Source organism: Ciconia boyciana, chromosome 7 (genome assembly GCF_034638445.1).
Source record: "Ciconia boyciana chromosome 7, ASM3463844v1, whole genome shotgun sequence".
NCBI lineage: Eukaryota > Metazoa > Chordata > Aves > Ciconiiformes > Ciconiidae > Ciconia > Ciconia boyciana.
The window spans coordinates 65,042,257-65,064,065 of record NC_132940.1 but is presented as its reverse complement, the minus strand read 5'-3'; the positions used below and the strand labels follow the sequence as shown (position 1 = coordinate 65,064,065).

The 21,809-nt window shown below is 40.0% G+C and overlaps 2 protein-coding genes across 9 annotated transcripts in view; one reads left to right on the top strand and one right to left on the bottom strand.

The window, feature by feature from the left end:
* IFT80 (intraflagellar transport 80) overlaps window positions 1-20,178 on the bottom strand; it is a 57,578-nt gene extending 37,400 nt beyond the window's left edge. The window contains exons 1-6 of one of the 6 annotated variants that reach the window (XM_072868837.1): window positions 19,946-20,177; window positions 19,017-19,121; window positions 17,692-17,776; window positions 16,070-16,295; window positions 6,706-6,816; window positions 4,315-4,383 (exon numbers count right to left, since the gene is read on the bottom strand). In XM_072868837.1, coding sequence (XP_072724938.1) covers window positions 4,315-4,383; window positions 6,706-6,816; window positions 16,070-16,295; window positions 17,692-17,724 — 439 coding nt within the window. In that variant the 5' untranslated portion in view covers window positions 17,725-17,776; window positions 19,017-19,121; window positions 19,946-20,177. Of the gene's footprint in view, window positions 1-4,314; window positions 4,384-6,705; window positions 6,817-16,069; window positions 16,296-17,691; window positions 17,777-19,016; window positions 19,122-19,747; window positions 19,766-19,945 lie in introns of those variants that run through there. The other 5 variants (XM_072868838.1, XM_072868841.1, XM_072868836.1 and 2 more) reach the window with 5 other exon arrangements.
* A 511-nt stretch (window positions 20,179-20,689) lies between these two features.
* The window catches only part of SMC4 (structural maintenance of chromosomes 4), a 44,507-nt gene continuing 43,387 nt past the window's right edge, over window positions 20,690-21,809 (top strand). For 2 of the 3 annotated variants that reach the window (XM_072868835.1, XM_072868832.1), the window contains exon 1: window positions 20,690-20,846. The gene's annotated coding sequence lies outside the window, so the exon portion shown is untranslated. The remainder of the gene's footprint in view (window positions 20,847-21,809) is intronic. The other variant, XM_072868834.1, reaches the window with a different exon arrangement.

Genomic DNA, 21,809 nt, shown 5'->3' with positions numbered 1-21,809 from the left:
GACACTTTTGGCATATTAAGTTCCATTTCAAAAAATGACTCGGGAATATATTTTCATGGGAATATTTTGATGAAATTTAGATACTTAAGTGATTGAACTGCTATATCAACTCTTCTAACATCATCTAATATCCTACCACTTAAGCCTTCGAATTTTCTCTCTCAAAAAACGGATTTTATTATGGCCACATCAATTCAGCACACTAAACTTGATTTGAACTTCCAAGTATTCAAACTCTAAACTAAGACCTGGTGTCATTGCTCCTGAATATTTTTGTACTTCGTATATTTTCTTTTATGAAGGCATTTATTTTATGTTACTTCGAAATAAAGAATCATGTCATTTTTTTTTTTAACTCATCAACCATTATAGGAGACAACTCATAGAAACATACAACATATATTAAGTAAATCTGGCACTAGCTATTTTCCTACTGGCAGCAATTTGTTGAAAATGACATAAATTCTGTCACCAGCTGTACAGAAATTCTAAATAAACTAATTTTTGTCCTGCTCTAATGCTGATTTAACAATCAGAAGACTTTTATATTTAAACCAAATGTTTAACTTTTTTATGATGGCTGACTACTTAACCACAATTTCCAGGGCTTAACAGCAGGAGCTAAGTTAACTCATTTCCTTCTGCACTTAACAAGAACTTGGTTGGGAAAAGACTGCCAACACATTGCATTGCTGTGGAAAGAAAAATTCAGCAGAACAGACAAACTGCAGTGAATTGCATTGGTGATAAACAGTTTCAGGAAAAAATACTCTCTGAGAAAAGAAGTGAGAAAAGCAGAAAAGGTGAGATCTGAAAAGAGGATCTGAAGAAGGAACATCAGCATTAAGCATACAGGGTGGGCTTCTTCACATCTCAGTGCTCTGCTAGCAGATGTTAATCCCCAATGAGTCATGCCTGTGGCCAATGCATACAGCAGAGAAAGAGCTAGGGTTGAGTGCAGGAGTGATAGAGCAGTCACTCTGACACTTTCAGCCACAGCAGATACTCCAGTAATTACAACAGTAAGTCTGTGTTAGACTTTTTATTTTCACAGGAGTAGAAACATTAATGCAGACAATTTTATGTCTCTCTTGGCAGCACAAAAAATAGGAGCTGCATTTGGAATACAATTGTCCTTTAAAAAGTAAGTTCCACTTCACAATAAACTTGTAATTAAACTGTTTACATTGCAACTGTTGTGATTTTGCTTCCATTAACCAAAAAGGCAACCTATACACCAATTATTCATATTACTCCTTGGTGCTTACTCAGCATACTAGTCACTGGAAGCCCATCAGAAAGCCAGCAGGACCAAAAGATGAGTACTTAAGAAAGATATGGTCTTAAGAGTACTAGATGACAAATTCAATTTAAAGAAAGGTGACAGAAATCACCTGAAGAACTAGAAATCCATCTGAGGTAAACAGGTAGAATGTGTGGCACAGAAACAATGGCTCTGTGGATAATGATGTTTAAATGATAAATAAGTGTCATATTATTTTTTAATGGGAAGTCACGGCTTCACTGAGAATCAACAAGCACGCGGAGAGCACTGACTTGGTCTGCACAATGTATGTGTATTTTCATAGAGGTTATGGTGATGTCCTTCACCAAATGTTCTTAAAGTAAGTTTTCACGGCACAAGAAATAAAGTCATCCCATGGATTTAAAATATTACTTTCCTGCAAGGAATTGCTCCTGTCTTGACTGGAATTGGGGACACCAGAATAGTTACCAGGATTGAAGCAGGTGCTCTAGCAATGAAATACTTAGGATGGATCCATGAGGCTTGCTTGCTTGCTTTCCCTGAAGATTCTCAGATCTTGGAGTAAGAGTAAAGTTACCAGCAAAGCTGTCAGCTTCACTAGTGGGATAAGCTCAGGAAATGGTGCTGCAGAATAATCTTGATTGTAGCGAGGAAGGCACAACTGCACTCTACTTAATTTTCAGCTTGACCAATACCTTTGACTCTGTAGAGGACTTTGAGGGTTAGAGAGCCAGTGGTTTACGAACCTCAGCAGCAGCAATTTTAGACAGACATTTCAAGAGAGGCTACGCAACTGCGGGCTCAGCACGGGCCCTGCTAAACAGATGTTTGGCCTGTGAAGGACTCGGTGCAAGTGGCACCACTAACACTACAGACTTGACCCCAAACGATCTTAGTGTCAGAGTCTACAAAGCACCGTAAAAATTTGTGCTGGTAGAGCCATCTTTTCTTTCAAATGTGGACCTTCAATACACCCTACTCTTCACAGTTCTGTGGCTCTCTCCAGAGGAACGCAGACACTTTGAGCACAGCGTCATGCTGCAATGTACACATCACAGAATATACAGATACATCCTGCTTTAAGCATAACCATGTGGGTTACCAACATACACCAAAGAGATCCATTAAAAAAAAAAACCCTAATCAAAATGTATCAGTACACCGTATCAGCTAGAAGCCCAAAGGATTGCAAATACAGCATTTTTTTAAAAAAGCTTTCAGTTTAAGGAAAAGGAGGAACAAAAGGAAGAATATGAAGATAATCCAAGGATGAAGAAGTGAGATCAGGCTCCAAGAACAACGCAGCCATAACAGCAATATTACAGCTCGAGGCTGAAAGCAGTAGAGGCTATGGGGTCACACTAACTTTATTCCATGCATCGGCATGATGGAAGGACATGCAACCAGAGCCCTCCATATAAGTACTGAAAAAGCTAAAAAAGGGAAAAATGTATGTTCGTGTTTTTGTAGTGAATAAAAACCCAAAGATAGAATAGGCATGTGGACCGACATCCAAAGATAAGAGCCTGAAAATTTATTTCTAATACAAAGAGCAGAATGAGTAGAAAGAATGTTAGCAATGATAATTCTTTCATTTCTCAAGGAGATGATAAAGGAAGTGAAAAATTAGCTCAAACATGATATACCTTTCTTAAACAACATAACAATTTCTACAGAATCCTATCCTGATCCCAAGTATGTCAGTAGCTTACAGAGGGGTCTGTGGGAATCTGATCCTATAAATTTAAAGTTTAAAGGGTTTCTGAGTTTCACAGGATCTTATCTTAAAACACAAATACAAAAAAACAATTATTCCATGGGGAGTCAACTGTACTTTTATACTGTACCAGAAACTCTAAGAAATCAATGAAAATTCAGCTTGCATATTTCAACCTAGAACATGTCTCTATAAGCTTCATCAAACCTCAGATAAGCACAGTTAAACATAAAAAAGCTTGAAACATATCAGCTGAGAAACACTGAATTGTGTACTTCAACTTTTTCCAAAAATTATAGTTCAGTTGGCTTATCTTTTTACATTGTAAGCATGAAAAAACATTATATCTGCATATGAACTTCCTTAACAGAATTGAAATACATTTTACATTCACTCCTGTGGTTAAAATGCCTTCAACAGGTTGAAAGAATTTAGATAATTTGTTTTAGAAAGAGATAAGGGTCTGACATTTAACCCAACCCCAGGTGCATGTGGTTTCTTAAAAAATGTCAAAAGGTCACATGATGTCAATGTATGAAGTCTGAAAAACAAAATCTAGCTCAGTATCTTCACTGAAATAGCACAAAAATGCTAGAAATTATGATTATAAAAAATAGCATTTAAAAATATCAAACATCATTTGTATAAATATGTATTTGCAGCTTATACTGTTGCACTTTACAATAATGTGATTTTAAATTGACTTAAATGACTGGAATGCTCTAGTATGCATAAAACTGTAGTTACTAAGCCAAGATCAAGGTTAGGTCTCCATGGCCCCAGTTCAACAAAGAACTTAAGAACAGGGATCATTTCGCTTCAGTAGGACTGTTTGCATATACTACATTAGTTACTGGGTTAAACAGATAGATGAACCAAGGGCTGTTAAGAGTTTTAAAGTTCAGAGGAACTAACCTACAACACACTCCGCATCTTTCAAGCATTCTTTCAATGCTTTTAGAGATTTTTTTTTTTTTCAGTTTCACCATAAGAGTCTGTGGCTTGGTATGAAAAGCTGGATTTTTTTATTTTTTAATTCTTTAGCCTCTCCAGAATCCTTAGGGTGGAACTGAAACTTTTGTCTAAAAACATTGCAGTAATACTTTTAAATTCAAGAATTATATATATATTTTTTAAGATAATAATCTTATTAAAAATCCAGTTCCCCCTGTATTCAGCTATGATTTATGTTTGATTTTAGTTCAGTTTATCTAGGCCTTAAGATCCTTAAACAAACCATTACTGCCAGATGTAGGGTCTGTTATTTAAATATATTGCATAATACCCCAAATTAAAAAGTTCTAACGGAACTTTAAGAAAATTAACTTACCTTGCTGAGCTAAAGTGGATCTCAGCATTCCACTTTTAGACCAGATTTTCACTTGGCCATCTTCACCAACTGTAAAGTTATCACAGAAATCAGCAACTTAAATGCAATAATAAGTCTACCAAACATGGCACTTGTATTTATCTAGGAAACACTAGAGTTAAAATAAGTCCAGGTCTTCTTACAGGTAACTATTGTTTACGGGGTCTTCCTAACATGCAAACAGATAGTATATTAAGGAAAAAATATTTAAGACTGTGCTTCTGCTATTACCAACAAGTCTCTTTCTCTCCTGAAAATCCCTATAGTCTTCTTATCTGAAGCTGCTCCTGGGAAGAGAAAGTCCATCACTATTTAAGTATCTCGAGTTCTGTATTTTCTATTCAGCATTGCTAGTACTTTTCATCTATTTACAGTTCAATGGCCCAGAGGCTGATTAAATGAGTCTCTGAGGAGTCCGAAGAGAGTGGGAGCAGATTTTATGTATTAAACTGGAGTCTTCACAGTTGATAAATGGTGAAACTGAAGATAACTGAAGTCTCTGTTTGGAAGGCTTAAATTTTATAATATAAGTGCGTCTTAACAAGAAACTTAGTTTACTTATAGCTTAAGTTTTTATACACTATACAGCATAGTTTTGTATGCATTAAGAACAGAGATTTCCTAGTGTGCTATCATATTTAAAACGTACAGCTCTGGACCTTCATTTAGGCCTCCCAGATTCAGCTAATGAGGAAAAAGGTGCACCGAGACGCTTAATGCCATTCTTCCATTCGCAAGCAATTTACTTACCAGATTTCAGGTTTTTATATCTGGCCAATGTAGCTTTTAAGTGTTTAAAAAGTGTAAAAAAATTTTTTTAAAAAATCTTATTTGTGCACATTTGATACTGTTAAAATAGAGCCATAAAGAATATTTTAACTGATAGACTATCATCAATGATTCACTCTTCCTCAAAGTATAGTTGTGGTATAAGAGTAGCTGATCTTCTCAGAGTACATTGTTTGGATATGGTGATGAATTCCCACACTCCCCATAAGTGTCATGCAGTCTTTCAAAAAAAAAAAAAAAAAAAAAATTGCAATTTTGGCTTTTTCTTTGGAGAAGTTCCTGAGGCAAATCTGTCTTTAAAAAGAACAATATTTCTATCCCTCTGGGATTTCAGAGGAACATGCCAGACAGAGTTCCTTGAAGCAGCATTTTAGAGTCAGACTGAGTCTGGAAACAAACAGATCCAAAATTATCTTCAGTACTTCTGGACTGAGTTGGAATTTGTCCAAATAAATCAGCTGTGCTAGATCAACAGGAGGCTGCAGAAAATTCTGACACCAACAGAAATCCCATAAAGAAGTCTATCACAGGAAATGTAATTAGCTTCCCCTTAACATCGAGATAGACGTTTTTGACAAAAACGCCAAAAGCAGCTAATTATCAAAAGATTTAGGACAAAAAGACATGTAGAGATGCATACACTGGGAGATCACTCTCCCAGCCTCGACAGAGAAGAGAGTCAGACTGCAGCTGGATCTACACCACTCCTAATAATTAAGAGAAGCATGGGAACATTCAGGATGCTCATGAGGCCTCAGTAAACTTTGCTGGCCAAAAAAACCCAAATGTCATGTGCAGGGATATAGATGTGCCAACTTAGCAGCCTTTTTTGTAACAGATAAGGAAAAAAAAAAAAAAAATATTCTCCTTTATGAAGTACAGAACATCCACAGAAACACCTAAGCACTCTGACATTAAAAACATTTATTTTCAAGTAAATTTTCAAGTAAATTTCAAGTAAATTACAAGTAAAACTTGTAAAAAATAGGACCACTAAAAAAAGATAAATGTTTTTACTAGATCTTCTATTAATTAAAATAGAGAACATTCTTCTAAAACAGCATTAAGGCAAAATTAACTTCTATTAAACAAGGTGATAATAACCCCAGTGATAATGAAGACATTTTAAAAAGTAACTTATTATAGCTAACTTCATTTATATTACTGATTTTGTGTTTCCATTCCCCCTTCTCACAACAATTTCAAGCTAGACCAGTGTGTGAACACTGAATAGACTCAGTTTTATTCATTCAAATTCAATGTAAATACAGTATAAACTATGAAGTTTGGGATTACATCTTTTAAACATATGTCAAGGACTAAATTATTTTTCCAAAACATTCTAGTGTATTTATCCCATAGAATAAAGTACTTACATTCTATACATTTTATTGAAAGCATTTACTTTTCACAAATTTTGCTTAATACTATGTTTTTGTTCCCTTGCATTTCTTCATGGCATGTCAACTTTATATATTAAAAAAAAAAAAAAAGGTTTTATTTTGAAAGAGCTTTTCTGTTCTTTAAGTTTTCAGAACACTTCCTTACTTTAAGAGTGCTTACCTGTAACCAGTGCTGTTCCTTCGTAATTCCACCTTCCTGCAAGTACAGCTCCACAGTGTGCTTCTACACTTTTCTCTACTCTTCCTGACTTTGAAATCAAGTGGAACTTCCCTAAGCAAAAGTTCAAGATACAAATAGTATATCTAATTTTGTGAATCGGCTATTTACGACTGTAATGGTGTTATCTTCTGTTAAAAACACACACACAAAACAAGACAAGAAACCAACAAGAACAAAAAAAGAACAAAACATGCAATTATGTTGTTCACAACTATGATTAGCCCAAACAAATGAGCTCTTGCAGAAGAACTACTTGTAAACTAGCTACAATGTTGGGTTTTTTTTTTCTTTTTGGTATGTATAATCTTTGCTTTGCCTATTAATTTTTCTTATGTCCCTCTAAAGTTTGCATGTTTCTCTGGGGACACAACTGCCTGGTGTTATTTCATTGTCTGAAAGCTAACAAACAGAGGTATATACACTGCAGCCCAGGAGAGTCCTTGCATTTTCTTTTTTAGGGTCTGAAAAATCACTCAACACCAAAAGGATAATGGAAAAGCTAGAACAATCTGATCATCGGTGAGTGCGTTGCTCTGAGGAAGTATTACTGCTTGCATTATGGAGCTGTTATGGAAATTCACAGAAGCCAAAAACAAAGCTATTAATGATTTCAACAGAAGCATGAGGAAGTCTTTCTTTCCAAATGAGGGATGTTGCTTAAATCCAGGAAGATCAAATTTAAACTGGACCAAAGAGCAGACAAAGGAGGACTTGGAAACATGTGGCAGAACAAACGCATGACTTAGAATAGTTCAGCGATTCAAATTAACTACTTTAAAACCAAAACTCTCTTAAAATTATTTTGTCTAACCTGCCAGACAGTGAGCCAATATAAGCAATTTCCAGAGTGACCAGAACTCTTTGAGATAAACAGTACACAGATACTTCACACCAAGTGTGTGCAAATGCTCCATCACTTCAGATGAGATAATTTTTCCATTAATAACATCCTGCTTGGGAATACAAGTTATAAAACAGGCCATACCTGATGAGCCAGAACCGGAAACTAAATACCTGACTATTTCAGTAAAGGACCACATTATCAGGACCAATATGTGTTATGCAGGTGATAACAGAGTTAACTATGAACCACATGGAAGGTAAAAACGCATGACACCACTGTGCCACACGCACATTCAAATCACAGTAGCCGAGATGGCAAAATTTAAGTGGTCTGCACTGCCAGAAGTTTGAAACAACTTTTATTGTGTTCTGGTTTCCCGTGTTTTATTTTGCACTTCAATTTAAAAAAAAAAACAAACAAACCAAAACCAAAAAAATCCAAACTCCAACAAAACCCTTGAAAACAAAGCCAGACTAAAAACAAAGAAAAAGCATTCTGGTAGATCTGTCAGTAAATAACCTCGAAACATACATCAGGGCTCTCCACAGTATTAATCAAATGAATACAATCACACTTTGGCTTCATTTTACTTTTAAGTACATAAACAAAAAGGCACAATCATCCAGCCAAATCTCTGCCAATGCAAGATTTCCAAGCAAAATATTTTTAACACTGAAGAAGAATGGTTTGTATAAATCAGTTTATTTGAACAGACCATGTAAATGTCATGCACTGAACTATACATTTTTGCTTTTCTTTATCACTTACATTCATATCTACCAGAGTACTCTGAACAGCTAGTTAATCCCATTTTTTTCTGAATTCACAGAACTAATATTATTACTAAGACCACTTCTTCTTCATTGAGTTAACTTTTGTTTTCCTAAAATTTTCAGTACTGATATTCTATATCTAATGCATTATGTTATTTTATAATTATAAAGTATATTTTATATAATAACTGATGCATTAATTTTATAGAACATTTTATAGAACATCTCTCAGGTGTGAGATGCTCATTTTTTGTGTATAAGCAATAACTGGATTCACAGGAATTCCATGGCTAAATGCAATTTTCTCTGATTAAACTGTCAAAATGGCCTTTTCTGGTTTTAAAATAATACATTAAAAAACATGGTTTATATTCTGATCACCTGTCTTTTTCGATGCATAGGGTACTTGTTCAACTTGTAGCCAAGACCTTCTTCATTGCAGAATACTTAAACCTGTTCTGATCATAGGACTATGAATATTCTCATGCCATTACCTACAGTATTCATCATTAAGTGGCTAAACTCTTCATAGCCATTATGAACATATTTCACTAATTTCCCTTGGGGGGGCGGGAAAGAGCTTTGCCTATCAGGAGCTAACGTACAGAGGTCTAACTCAAAGGCATCCATCAAATTTCAGTATCCAATCTGAAACATTCAGAATTACTTTTTTAAGGATAAAAAGACTTCTATGGCATTTTACAGATTGAAACAATAGTTTCCACTGACCCAGGTAGAATCGGTGAGACCTCAATACTTCTGTAAGCAAATCCCTCAACACATACGAGAAAAAAGAAATTAAAATGAAAGAACAGACAGTTGTCAAGCAACTGAATACTTTGGTTAGGTCACGTTACCAGGAAAACAATGGGTCACGTCAGAGAGTACAGGATAAAATCCTGTTATACAGGGAAACATTCAACTCATTTACCAATCTTTTGCATCCTTTCCCACTCCACAAGCTCTTACTTCTTTCACAAGGCATCTTTCAAATAGTGAAACATAGCAAGTTGTAGCCTAGCAGGAAAGAATACAGTTTCATCTAAAAGCGGGTCTACCTTAGGCACTAAGATAGAATTCATCTGGAAAAAATGTGATAATACATTTAAAAACTGTATCATACCACTTATGCAGAACGGGCCCAAATCAAGTTTTCATAGATATCATCTTTACTTCTGCAACTTCTTTACTTTTCCAACATGTGAATTTACAACTGATGACAGTCAAACGATGTGACTCATAAGACACTGCTTTTTTCACTGCATTCACACATAGAGGTTGCTCTAAAAGCAACGTTTCAATGGATTTCTTTGCCTTCTGTTCTTCAACTTAACATTGAGGTAGTTGAGGCTTTCAAATTAGAACTTACTCCCTTATACACAATTAAGAAAGGGAAAATTTTAGCTGTATGCTTGGAGTAGACAGAAGTGATTCAACTTAACCTTACTTTACATCTCAGATTTGTAAAACATCGTTCCTTTATTTTTATTAAGTACTAAAGCCAGAAGCTGTCCTCAATCTTAAAGTGACTCTCCAGTTTTGGAGGAATTTCAAGTGGAAGATTAGCAGCCTATTTAAATACAGAATATAAAACATGTATGTTTTGCTCATTACTTTTCATAGACTCTTAACTGCTGACCCAGTGTAAAATTATCAATAACACAAAAAGTTGAAAAAATAGGTCTATTCACTTATAATTTGTGCTTAATAAGCAGTTTAAAGCTGAACATATTCTTTATTTTTGTAAAAAAGCAGCAACAAGATCAATGTAAATAGGAAGTAAAAGAACAATATCCCACAAGAGATGCAACTCAGAAGAAACCCCAAGAGGATTAAATTTACATTCGCTCAAATGTCACAAACATCTGGAGTTCAACCAAGAATTAATGCAACCCTGGAAAGACATTATACTCTATTTCCATTGGATTCAGCAAATTTCCAGGAATCCTTATCACAGAGATGAATTAGCTGTTGCAGGAAAATTGCAGGCTTGACACGTAAGGCATGCTATATAAGTAACAGTTAAACAGAATTTTAAATGTAAGGTTTTTAGAAAATAGCAATTAAGCAACAGAACTTGTTCATGCACTTTTAAAATGCAATAATTCACCTGCATATGCAAAAAAAAAAAAATCTTTACAAGGTAAGTTCTCTTTATTGAAAGTGCCAAGTTACAGTAGGAGATAAAAAACTGGAAATTTTCTACATTAAGTTTCTATCTCAATTTATTCTTTCACAAATTAGGTGAGCACTATTTTGTCTTTTGATTTCACTGGGGGAAAAAAAAAAAAACAACCCCTAAGATTTTTTGGCAAATACATCTCATGAACAGTTTTCCAGAAATTGAATGTTCAGGATGAGTTTACCAATCAATGCTAAGAACTTATCCCTTAGTCCTAACAACAGTTAACTAGGTAAAAAATCCCCACAAGAAAGAAGATGAAGTACAAACTTGTGCAAGGCAAACCCTGAAGATGTCAGGTTTTGTGATCTGTGAACTAATTATGGCAACAAGAACTCATTCCATAAGTAACAGCAAACCAACTCGTGTTGACAGACTCCCTACTGCCTAAGAAGGGACTCCAGCTGAACGCTTTCCTTCAGCGAGGGCAAGCGTAACAACTCTTCCCTGCGTGGACCGTCTGTAGCCCATGTTGCAGCTGACCCATGTTGCAGCTGACATTAGTGAGGGTGTTCACTAATTCAGCATTTTTCCACCACATAGCTGCCACTTCCCATAAAACCCACGGAGGAGGGTGGGTACTGATTACCTGCCAGCCAGTTCCCCTACAATGCCAGTCATGGAAGTCTCATTTTCTTAGGGAACAGAACTTCAAGGAAAAAAAAGTTTCTGGGTCAGTTCTTCATTCAGTTTTGTTTACATTTCGCACTCTAGAAACATATAAACAAATTGGGATTTACTCTGTTCACTTAAACAGAAATTACGTCCTATGTTCCTTCTACAATATTGCATGTTATCTTCCTATCGCAGAGTATCTACTGCTCTGTAAGAACAGTAAAGCATTTAGTTTTAATAGCAATTCATCCAGCAAAGCTCGGTTCTACTTTGCGCTGTGCTATGCTAGCAAAACAGTAGCATTCAAATTAACAGCAGGAATAGCAATAAAGGCCCCAGATGTCCAGAAGGAATGCAAGGGCTGAATAGAAACTCGACTCACTGAACAATACAAAATCATCTAACGACCGATCACCGGACTGGCTTGAAGAACTAAAGGATGTGTCATCTTGGGAAACGGGGCGGGGATGGGGGGGCGGGGGGGGGAGTTAGCGGATTGCAAACTTCCATCAGGCAATACCTATCCCAGCTACAACACCATTAAGATGATAAGCCCTAGGGATGTGCTGAGAACTGGACAATTTAAAGGGCCTACCCATTTGTAAAAAGAAAAAAAAACCCAAACAACAAAAACCAAAACCCTACTGCAATAATGTTGGCAAAGATAGCCAAAACAGTTTATGCTGCATGCAAGCAAGAAACAGCTGCATTAAAATAAAGTTAATCAAGCTGATCTCCAAAAGCTGGACAATGATAGAATTAATAGACTCTCAAGTGCATATGAGATATATGCAGATATAACAGAGTTATAACAGAGATATAACAGAGATATAACAGAGATATAACAGAGATATAACAGAGATATAACTACAGGATCATTTACATGTTTCACAGAATTTTTTTCTCATTCAGTAATCTTCAATTTTTTTTTACTGTTATGGAGGAGACAACATTATTCCTGACCTTCCTCTCACTATGTCTTGTAGCTGAGATCTTTATAAAGTATCTCAACATTAGCTAGAATCCTAGGATGATAACTTTAGGTTAGGCAAAAAAAGTTTGGTAAAAGTTATAAGCAAATGAACACAAAAGTCTTATTGAGGAAAATGAAGATCAACATTAAGGGACTAGGTTAGAATTTGTTGGTCACACACAAATAAAATCTTGAGCAGCAAGAAAAATCATCTGCTAAGCTGCAAGAATCCCTCGCTTTAAACCTCTGCCATTGACTTATATCACTTAAAGTAATCCAACTTCCAGTAGTTAATCGATAACCTTGCAAAGGCCCTAATGCATCCTGGAAAAGATTCTGGGGCCTACCTATACATGGTGTTATTCATGAATCTTTACTTCTAAACTGTAGCTCTTTGTTGTAGTTTCAGTTAATCCACTTACAGGAGAAGGGCAAGCATTCATACCTACCAGACATTACACTTAAGAACTGATATCTTACCTAAATTTGCATCAGGTTCGCATATAGACTAAAGTATTTCCGAATGTACAGCTCCTGCAACATGCTAATTTTCAAACACTTCTGAAAACAAAATCAACTTTCAACCTCTCTAAACACATTTATGAATAGGATTTATTTTTCCTTACATATCTTAGTGATATAAAAAACAGAGAAAAAGGAGAGAAAAATTGCACAGCAGAGTTTTAAAAGTCATCTTTTTCATGAAGGTAGTAGTAGCCCTTATATATTTCTTCAACCAACTGTCAAAGCATTATTCAACCTGAACATGAAATATTAGCATACTATTTTAATAACACTAGAAAACTGACTAAATAAATTAACAGGAGATCTGACTTACTACAGTTGTTCTTTTGCTCACTATTTACACATACAATTTAGAACTTTACAGAAACAGGACACTAGAAATACACATGTGAAAACTGAGAAAGAAAAAGAAAGGAGAACAAAGCAAGGAATTGAGAGCACCGGCTGACCTTCCAAAAATCCCTCCATCCCATGTTTATCACTGAACAGAAAAGAACGCAAATCCCATAGCAATCAGCTCAGCTAATATTGATTGCTGACTGACATCCTAAAGAACATCTTTGTTCAGGTAAACCCTGCCCCCCAAAGCATAATACTATAATGCATGCAAATATTAATTGATACAAATGAATCTTCCTTTCAGCTTTCATAAAAGCTTCCATTTCTACCTTAATAGCTCTACAAGCAATACTTCGTTAACCCCAGCTGCCTCCAATTCATAGTAAAGTTCAGCACCAAGTATTGCAAAAATTACAACTCTACTTGGTCAAACTTCTCATCTTCCCTTGCCATGTATATCTAGGAAGCGATAGGGAGCCAAAAGACGTCCTGCTTTTGTTCCATAAGGTCAGTGCATTTATTCCTTACGAAGTACTGAATATCTTGAAGAAATCTTGGCCTCCACTCTAGGAGCTGAACTCTCAGCCCTCCTAATTTTTAAGTGCAACTATTGCCAAAAGTCAGAGAAATCTCCAAAATTTCATGCAAGGAACGGATTTCCTCTACCTTCTTCAAATACATATTACCTCTCTCCGTCCGTACAGGAAGCCACGCTGGACGCATCAGCTCCAGACTGCTAATGCCCAGTAACAAACCTTCTGTTCCCAATCAAGCTCACTGTGAAGCTAGCCAAAAGCCTACAATAAGTTCCCCTCACCAAAGAAAACACACTAGACCCACAAATTCAAGGTTCTGGCCAAAACATGGGCAGAAGTTAGCTGAAAATTCTCCATCAGTCCTATTAAAACTATCAAGAGGTCCCTGTGAAAGCTATCAACAGGGTCACGGGCAGATGGCCCTTATTATCCTGATGGAAACTCTCTACAACAATTGACCATGATCTGTTCTGCCTGAAAAAGCTGGCAGAGATTTAGAGCAGCATATTGCTTTCAGTTCAGCGTTGAGAAACTCCCATCACTACCATTTGTGTAGAAATACAGCTTTACCACCAAGATCTTTGACTGCTGACAAAAGAATACAAACTAAGTTTAGTAAGTTGATGCAATCTGCTACTTTGTGGCACATAATTACTACTACCAGCGGGATAGTTCAATTTATTTACTCTGGAACCTTCAACAGCATTATCAACTGAGCAAAACACAAAGGTATAAAAAGTTAGGATCTGTGTAAGGACTGTTCAACTTCTGCAAGCAATAGACTAGAATAGAATAGAACAGAAGAGAAGAGAATATTTCAGTTGGGAGGTACCTACAACGATCACCTAGTCCAACTGCCTGACCAATTCAGGGCTGACCAAAAGTTAAAGCATGGTATTAATGGCATTGTCCTAATGCCTCTTAACGACTGACAGGCTTTGGGCACTGACCACCTCTCTAGGAAGCCTGTTCCAGTGTTTGACCACCCTCTTGGTAGAGAAATGCTTCCTGATGTCCAGTCTAAACCTCCCCTGGCACAGCTTTGAACCATTCCCACAAGTCCCAGCACTGGATACCAGGGAGAAGAGACCAGCACTTTTCTCTCCACTTCCCCTCCTCAGGAAGTTGTAGACAGCTCTTTCAAGTCACCTGTATGCCAAGTTCTTGGATGTGACGCATGAAAGTACCAGAAATCATTCACAAACTAACACACCAACCCCATCAGCAGGCTCTTGCCAGTGGATTGTCAGTGAGGCAGTCCGAGTCTACATCAAGGACTTGTTTCTTATCAGAGCTTTTATCCCAACACAATTTTTATAACAAGGTCAATGTAAACCAGCAGATTTCATAAAGGATCAACCCCTTTTTAAAATTTCTAGGTCCAGGAAGAAACACCTTCATCTGAACTACAGGGTTTCCACACGGTAGGTTCTTTCTAACAGAAATAAAGTAGGGGGGGGTGTTAAGAAAATTTCTGTTTACCGTTATTTTTCATGTTCTGTTCAAACAAAAAAATTAGATCAAGAAGAAGAGAAGCCAAATGCTTTTCCTTAAAGAAAAGGGATGAGGGAAGAAAAGGCAGGGGAAACAGGCACAGAAAATTCCTGATGGCATGGAATATAATCCCCATTACAGTACTGAGAAGAAAGGAGACAAAGTCTGACCTGAACTGTATGGACTGCTTCATAATAAATATAAAATAATAATGAAACTAGTTACCTAAGTTTTCTTCACTGAAAATTTTCAGAAAAATTTAACTGTGTACAAGTTGGGCAAAATAAATTCCTAGTCTCTTTGGAGAGGAAGAAAAAAAACCCCAAGCAATCACCAAACCTTCTTGCTCTCACCTCCCTTCCACAACACAGAATCCATACACTGCAATACAGTAGCTACTATATTGGGTCATATAGTCTAGTATTAGTACACTGTATACTGGACAAATAGCAGCATACTGGAGATATATATATATATATATACACACATCTGCCAGTATAGTGGGCATACATACTAGTCTTACATCTCTGACAACACCCAGAACTAGATGCTTCAGAAGGATATTCAAGACTCCACAGAAGCCAGATACAAGATGTGCTCTTCTGACATGTAACCAAGAAGCGCACTACACTGATATTAAACATCACGGTTAACCAATTTCAGAACTTGGTCATCTTCAATTTTCGTAACTGTAAGCGATACAGTATTTATGTAGGCATGCAGTGCAGACATGTTTAAAGTTACTGGTTTATGAAACTGAAAAAGGATGGTAGAAACTGACCTTACATTAAAAAAAATTACCTATCTGCTATCAGAGGTATATCTGATAAGCTTGTATCAGAGAAAATTATAGTAATACAATGCACTAAATTTGAAACGACTATTAATTTTACACCAGTGCAACTGGTGTGCAGGTATTTGAAATTGTTTTATTGCAGACTCTTTAACTGCAAATAATTTCTGATGTATGAGTGACATAAGCACAAAATAGTATGAAATTATAAATATTTTAAATTTACTTACCATCAGAACTTGTTAGAACAAAGCTCTCGGCATGAGACTGTTTCTTCCCACCTATACTTCTGGGAAACCAGTGAAGATCTATGGGATAAATATCATCTGGAAGTTTCACTACTCGAGTAGTCTCACTAGTTAAAAGGTTCCATTTCATAATTTGGTGATCATCACTGCAGGAATATAGCTCATCAGCTGTAGTCCATCCCACACAGCTAACCAATTCTTTATGTTTAATTAAATTAAGGAAGTCTGAAAATTGTAATTATTAAAAATAAGCTTACAAAATATCTCATCTAGGTTATACATAGCTGAAGGAACAGGACAGGAAGATTATGTTGGTACGATTCCATGGAACGTTTTATACAAAAAAACTACGATTCTTCATTTTTTCTTTGCTCTTTTGCTTCAAGAAAAGAGCTGGGAGAAATTCAGCAAAAAAGAAAGAAAACTGTATTGTGTAAAAATATAATTCTTATTATGATGCATACTTACTGAAACACAGCTGAAATGTTGGGTTACAGCTCTAAAAGGGTCCTAGTGCACAATGCAAGTGCAAAACACCCAACTATCATTCAAATGTGTCAGTTTAACACCACATCATATATAAATGGTTGACATACCTAATTTATTAGTAGGAGAATGTGCTGGTTTTGGCTGGGATAGAGTTAATTTTCTTCATAGTAGGTAGTATGGGGCTGTGTTTTGGATTTGTGCTGAAAAGTGTTGATAACACAGGGATGTTTCAGTTGTTGCTAAGTAATGTCTGCACTGGTCAAGGACTTTTCAGTTTCTCATGCTCTGCCAGGCGCACGGGAAGTTGGGAGGGGACACAGCCAAGATAGTTGATCCAAACTGCCCAAAGGGCTATTCCACACCATATGCCGTCATGCTCAGCACATAAAGCTGGGGAAGAAGAAGGAAGGGGGGACGTTGGGAGTGATGGCGTTTGTCTTCCCAAGTCACTGTTACATGTGATGGAGCCCTGCTTTCCTGGAGATGGCTGAACACCTGCCTGCCCATGGGAAGGGGTGAATGAATTCCTTCTTTGCTTTGCTTGTGTGTGCGGCTTTTGCTTTCCCTATTAAACTGTCTTTATCTCAGCCCACGAGTTTTCTCACTTTTACTCTCCCGATTCTCTTCCCCATCCCACCAGGGGGGAGTGAGCGAGCGGCTGTGTGGTGCTTAGTCGCCGGCTGGAGTTAAACGACAACAGAGAATTACAATTTCGTTTGTATCTGCTACGTGCATGTCTTTTTACCAGCAAGTAGATATATCGCTACTCCTATTTACTGCCTGGGAAAGCTTTTAACTTATCACTACAAATAAGAAAGGAAAGAAAAACTCAAAGCTTTCTAGCGAAACATTGATAGCTTCCGAAGGGAAGGTATTTCTCTAAGAGTGTTCAACATCTCTTAAAATGTTAGGGGGTTTAAGGGAGGCTAATGCAGCCTCCCTTAAAGGCTGCACTGTATGGCAAGGTGAAGAAAAGAAAAAGAAACAAAAAAAGCCACCTGCAATTTACAAATATTTTACTATGACATTTATGATAAAGAAATCCTTTCTGGAAAAGAGCCTATTCAGAATTAACATGCTTTTCTACAGTTTATTCTGAGACAAAGGATATGTTTTGGTTCCTTTAAAAGCGAAGTCTTGAGTCTCATTTCAGTTGTTCAGATGGAGCATTAAAAAAAAAGATATGTAGGTATGTTATAGCTGTAATAAAACAAAACAAACACATATATAAGTAGCCAAAATTTAAAAGGAAGACACTAACACCAAAATAAAAAGTTTTGAAATAAGTAATATTACATTAGTACTGTGGCAAAATAAGCACCAAAACAGACCTGAGTTTTAAGGGAATCCTGTGTGTACAGTACCCAACTCCATATTTATCTGATTGCTCAGTATAAACACACTGGACAATTTAAAGAACAAGTGATGCTAGGAACATTTTGCTGAAACATTATAGGTTGAAACACTGAAGTTCTCTTGTGCTGCGAAATAGCCATGAAGGTAGCAAGGGAAAACCTGGAATCGCAAACTTTTCAAGGAACTTCATGCTTAGTGAGAGCACTGTGAGAAAATTTAGAGGAAAAAGCCATACTATAAAAATAATCCTGCCATGACAAAATGATACAACATCTTAGTCTTTCATCCATCCCTGTTTGTAATGTCCATGATACTTTACTGCAACATAGTAATTCCATAAGCAGTTCAACAGGGTCCCACCCTCTCATCCCCTTCCCTCCTGTGACAGCAAAAGCCTTTATGTGTCTGTGCCTGGACAGGGTAGAGGTTAAAATCCAGGTTAAAACTTTTTTGTCCTTCAGGATGGAAAGAAGTGAGAGCAAGAGGGTGGGAGCAGATGGTATACTTTGAGCAGAGTATGATGATGCACAATGTGGCCTTCTAATCTTCTGGAATTTTTTCACTATAAAAATGACTGCGTGTCAAACGGTTATTATGCAGAACTTCAGAAGCATTAAAAGGGTAATAGTCCTAAAACATAATTTTCTGTGCCCAAAGAATAAGATCGTTTCAGCCCTACTTTACATTAATTGATAAACACACACAATAGCTATTTTTATTTTTAAATAATTACATCTCTTACACTTGAACATCTAATTTCCTTCTCCTACGTTACATTTATTGGGATGCACGGATCTTATCTGCTTCTATTTTCTATGCACACCACATCTTGCTAACCCCACCTTTTCAGTTGCTGCTTGGTAGTTTTTAATTGTTTATTTCTCTCTTAGGGTTTCAGCAGGCACGTCGCTATTGTCAGCTTCCAGCTTGCAATCCCTCCCTGCTCCCACTACACGGGCACCCAAAATCCTTCAAAAAGTCTTGCGGAATGATTTTACTTTGAAAGACAAGGCCAGAACTTTATTATAATTTTTGAACCCGGCTTAAACACTCCTCATGTGCACCTAAACGGCAGAAGGCTCACCCTTACGTCGCACAGCTGCGCCTGTTGTCATCAACAGGTACACCGTTACCCATCCGCATCACAAGTCCGTAACCAGTCCAACAGCAGGTTAGCTGAAAGCAGTTACTAGGAGTTTTAAAAAAGATGGGGCAATAACGAGGAGTTATTCTGGCACGGAGAGTTTAGCCAGCTTCTCCCAGCCTCACGCTCCCGCCTGCTCCCACAGCCTTACACCACAGCCCCACGCCTCCTCGCCCCGGTCCCTGCTCGCAATCTCCTCCCCTCAGCCGTTTCCTCTCCGGAGCTGCTGAACGAGGAGATGAGGACCAGAGACGGCGGCGGGAGATTGAGCAAGAGCCGGGGGGAGAGAAGGGAAAGACTGACGGCAGGAGGGCAAGGAAGGGCGTAGATGGCGGTGGCGGGGCAGGAGCTCGCTCCTCACAGCACGGCTGTCCACGGGGCGGCTTTCGCTCGCCGCTGTGAGGGACCCACAGCTCTTCCCGCCCCGTCTGCGTCCCCTCCCCAAGCCCGAGGGACAGCCTCAGGCACCGCACGGACAGCAAAGCCCGCTCTCCGGCCGTGCCAGCACACCCTTTTCCCTCAAAGTTTCCAGCTTCCCAAGCGGCAGATTATCCGCCCCCCCGCCCCGCGAGAAAGCGTCCTCCCTCCGCCGCCCCTTCTCTAGGCGAGCACCAGTGCCCGTTTCCCTCAGGGCCGTCCGGAGCCGGGGGTCGAGACTCCCCCGCCCTTACCTCGCCGCCCGGCTGTCTCCGCAGTTCTCCCTCCCCTCCGCCCAGCCCGCCTCCCACGCCGAGCCGGGGGTCACAGCTCCCGACCCTCTCGCCCACCGCGGCGGTGAGTCACATCTGCCGCCCGGCAGCCTCCCCCCGACGGCGAGGCGAGGGGAGGGGGATCGCCGCCGCCGCCGCCTACCCCCAGCCCGCCTTTACCTGCGCCGGCAGCGGGAGGAAGAGCGCAGAGCGGCGGGGACCGCTGCCTCAGCGGCTGGCTCCCAAGCCCCGGCGGCTTCCGCGCTAATCCCGCCTTCCTCCCCGTCCCCGCGGCGTCCCGCGGCGCCACAGCAGCGGCAGGGCCAAGGCGGCGGCTGACCGCCCCCCCCGCGGCCAAGCTGCTCCGTCTCTATGGCTACTTCCCGCGAGACTTCTTCTTCTTCTTCTTCTTCTTCTTCTTCTTCTTCTTCTTCTTCTTCCTCCTCCTCGTCCCACCGCCACCTCACGGGCCCTCCCCGACCAGGTGACACGGCCCGCTGGCGTCACCGCACCGCCCGTTAATTAATACCACTTTAAAACCGTCGTGCCCCCACAATTTTAATTTTTATTTTTATTTTTTACTTTTTATTTGTTTAATAACAGGGGCCGCTCACGCCGCCGCTCGGGCCCTACCACCTCGCCGCCCGTTGCCGAGCAACCAAGCGCCGCCCACTGACCTACTTCTACAATTAAAATAAATCCTTTCCACGCGGGACGCGCGGGCACGGCCGTGGGGCCGCTGTCACCCTCAACCGCGAGTCTCTCCCCTCCCTCCCCCAAAACAGCCGCTCCCCGAAGCCAGGGAGTTTATTTTTTTTTTATCCCACCCAGCCCGTCCGCGCAGTAACGGAAAACAAGATGGCGCGGGAGCGGGGCTTTTTTTCCTCCTTTCAAACCCGCGGGAGGCCGGCCCCCTCCCTTCCCAGCATGCCCCGCGCTTTTCTAACGAATTTCGGTTCGAGTTCGCCGTTTGGGCGCCATTTTCGAGTGTGGAAGCCGCCGAGCCGCGGCGGGAGCCGGAGCCGCCCGCGCTGCCGCAACCTGCAGCCTCGCTGGGGCCGGGCGCCGCCAGTCCTCGAAGGTACCAGCTCCGCGGGCAGCGCGGGGTAGCTCGGCGGGCAGGGCTTCGGGCAGAGGCGCCGGCAGTTCGCCCGGGGGCAGGTGGAGTTGGGGGGCTTCACCCGCTGTGAGCGGGGCGGCGGGGCCGTCCTCGGGGCACTTCTCCTGGGCAGGGGGTGCTGAGGGGGAGGGCAGGGGGGCGGTGGGCTCTGCCCCGCGCCTTATTCTTCCCCTTTCCCCCTCGGCCTGAGGGAGCGAAAGGCGACGGCAGCCTCTCTCTCCGGGCCCGGGCGGCCGGGCGGGAGCTGCTCCGCTGAGGGCCCTTCCCGAGGGGTCCGGGCTGCCCGACGGCCGCTGGGTCCCCGCACCGGCGGGGCACGGCCTGTGCGTCCTGGCTGGTGTCGGCAGATGGGTTTGAGGAGGGGGGCTGAGAGAGGGTCCTCTGCAGCCCAAGGGAGAAAGCCCCGAGGTTTCCTGCTGGGCCCTTACGGACCTCTGGGGACCGTGAATCAGAGACCCACCTAGGACGGGGAAGTACAGGAATATACTTCGGTAGCATAGAGGCCCGATTTTAATCTGCTTACAAAGCAGGGACCCTTCCGTAACTAGCTCTGGCTGCTGCTTTTATGCTTGAAGTATGAGACACAAATCCTACGAAAGTCCATGACGACTTGGAAAGAGTGTGACAAGGGTACAGTCGGACTCCTTAGATTAACGGATGGATTAAAAAAAAACCCAAATTTTTTTCACGAACATGGGTTATCGCTATCAAATTTAATCGGCTGTTAGTAAGGAAGCCTTTCTGTCTGTCTCTGACTCTCTTTTTCGCCATCCCTGTAACAAAAACGGCACTTGGCAGGAGATCGTCGAGAGATGCTTTTAACAACCACCTTTGAGCTGACTCAGGGGAGGGGCTGGGCACGAATTTGTTAAATTTGTTAGAGAGTATGTGGCAGCTGATTTATCGCGATTTAAAAGCTGAGGT